General features: G+C 44.7%; 1 protein-coding gene across 1 annotated transcript in view; it reads right to left on the bottom strand.

The window, feature by feature from the left end:
* Positions 1 to 1,276, bottom strand: part of LOC103155362 (echinoderm microtubule-associated protein-like 6) — a 51,265-nt gene that overhangs the window by 20,601 nt on the left and 29,388 nt on the right. The window contains exon 27 of the mRNA XM_016663461.1: positions 970 to 1,096. Within this exon, the coding sequence (XP_016518947.1) occupies positions 970 to 1,096 (127 nt within the window). The remainder of the gene's footprint in view (positions 1 to 969; positions 1,097 to 1,276) is intronic.

Here is a 1,276-nt window from a genome sequence, read left to right as displayed (position 1 = left end):
CACACACACACACACACACACACACACACACAGGCACTTCATGCTTTTGTGAAACATGAAGCCTCTCAATGGTATTTAAGTGGTTGGACTGATATCGTTTTGTTCTTCTGCACCGTAAACTAGAAGGTTTTAGTCTTTTAATGAGAATCTGGTTTCAATGGTGGAAGAGAAAAACTAACCAAACAGGGAGAGAAAGAAACAAGCAGCAAAAGTGGCTCCAAAGAGCAGAAGATAAATCCTGAGGAGAAAATGAAGAAGCTTAGAGGCTCAGACTGGTGGATAAAACTATCAAGACTGAAATGAGCAGGAAAATATTTTATCACTTTTATTGTAGAAAAAAAGGGAAAAGGGAGATTTTTTCCCTTTTTGAAATATATTTGTGAAAAATATCTGAGGAAGGTCAGAGGATGGATTTGACCTTTAAGGAACCGATGATGAACTGAAGGCAGCTTTCAGAGTTTAAGGAGAAAACAGTCACAGATCATGCAGAGGATATAAACAGAGATGTGTTGATTCCCATGGATCCAACTCAGCAGGAACAGGAAGAGGAGCAGCTGAAGTTTAGCTCCAGTTCAGTTCAGGCTTCAGGAAAACTGAAGAAAGGGACTAAAACTTAAACGCTGCAGTTTAAAGGTCAGACTCTCTCCAGCCATCTGGCGGTGCAGTACCATCTTTAGACACCAGGGGGAGCCTGGTTTTAGACTCACAGGAAGGTAAATGTTCCTCTATTGGACAGTTTAAATGAGTAATTAATGAATTTCTCTCATTTGTGTCTGGAATCCGGCCAGATTGTCACTTTATGGACTGTTTTCCTGCTGAGTCAGAGGAACCAGAGGAACCAGAGGAACCAGTCATCTCCTCCTGGGCAGTAAAGTCATCAGCGGTTTTCATGAGGTCTGAATCAAAGCCGTACCTTCTGGAGGATTCAGACTGTCCATGAATCAGAGCGGCCATGTTTACGGCTCCTACCTCTCCTCAGCTGAAAGCTCCTTCAGCTGCTGGTGAGGTTTGGTTCCTCTCATCTCTCTGATGCTCACCGCAAACATCTTCGTCACGTAATCCACCGTCTTCTCTCTGGCAACGTCACTGTCGTAACCTGCAGCACAGGAAATGACATCAGAAACCAGGAAGCAGGAGGCTGAACTGGTGGAGTCATCTCTGAGTTTGCCTGGAACCAGACAGAGGAACCAGAGGAACCAGAGGAACCAGACAGACGAACCAGACAGAGGAACCAGACAGAGGAACCAGAGGAACCAGACAGACGAACCAGACAGAG

Source organism: Poecilia formosa, unplaced genomic scaffold, assembly GCF_000485575.1.
Source record: "Poecilia formosa unplaced genomic scaffold, Poecilia_formosa-5.1.2 Scaffold422, whole genome shotgun sequence".
In the NCBI taxonomy this organism is placed as follows: Eukaryota; Metazoa; Chordata; class Actinopteri; order Cyprinodontiformes; family Poeciliidae; genus Poecilia; species Poecilia formosa.
The sequence above is the reverse complement of the archived record's forward strand: the minus strand, read 5'-3'. Positions and strand labels throughout refer to the sequence as shown.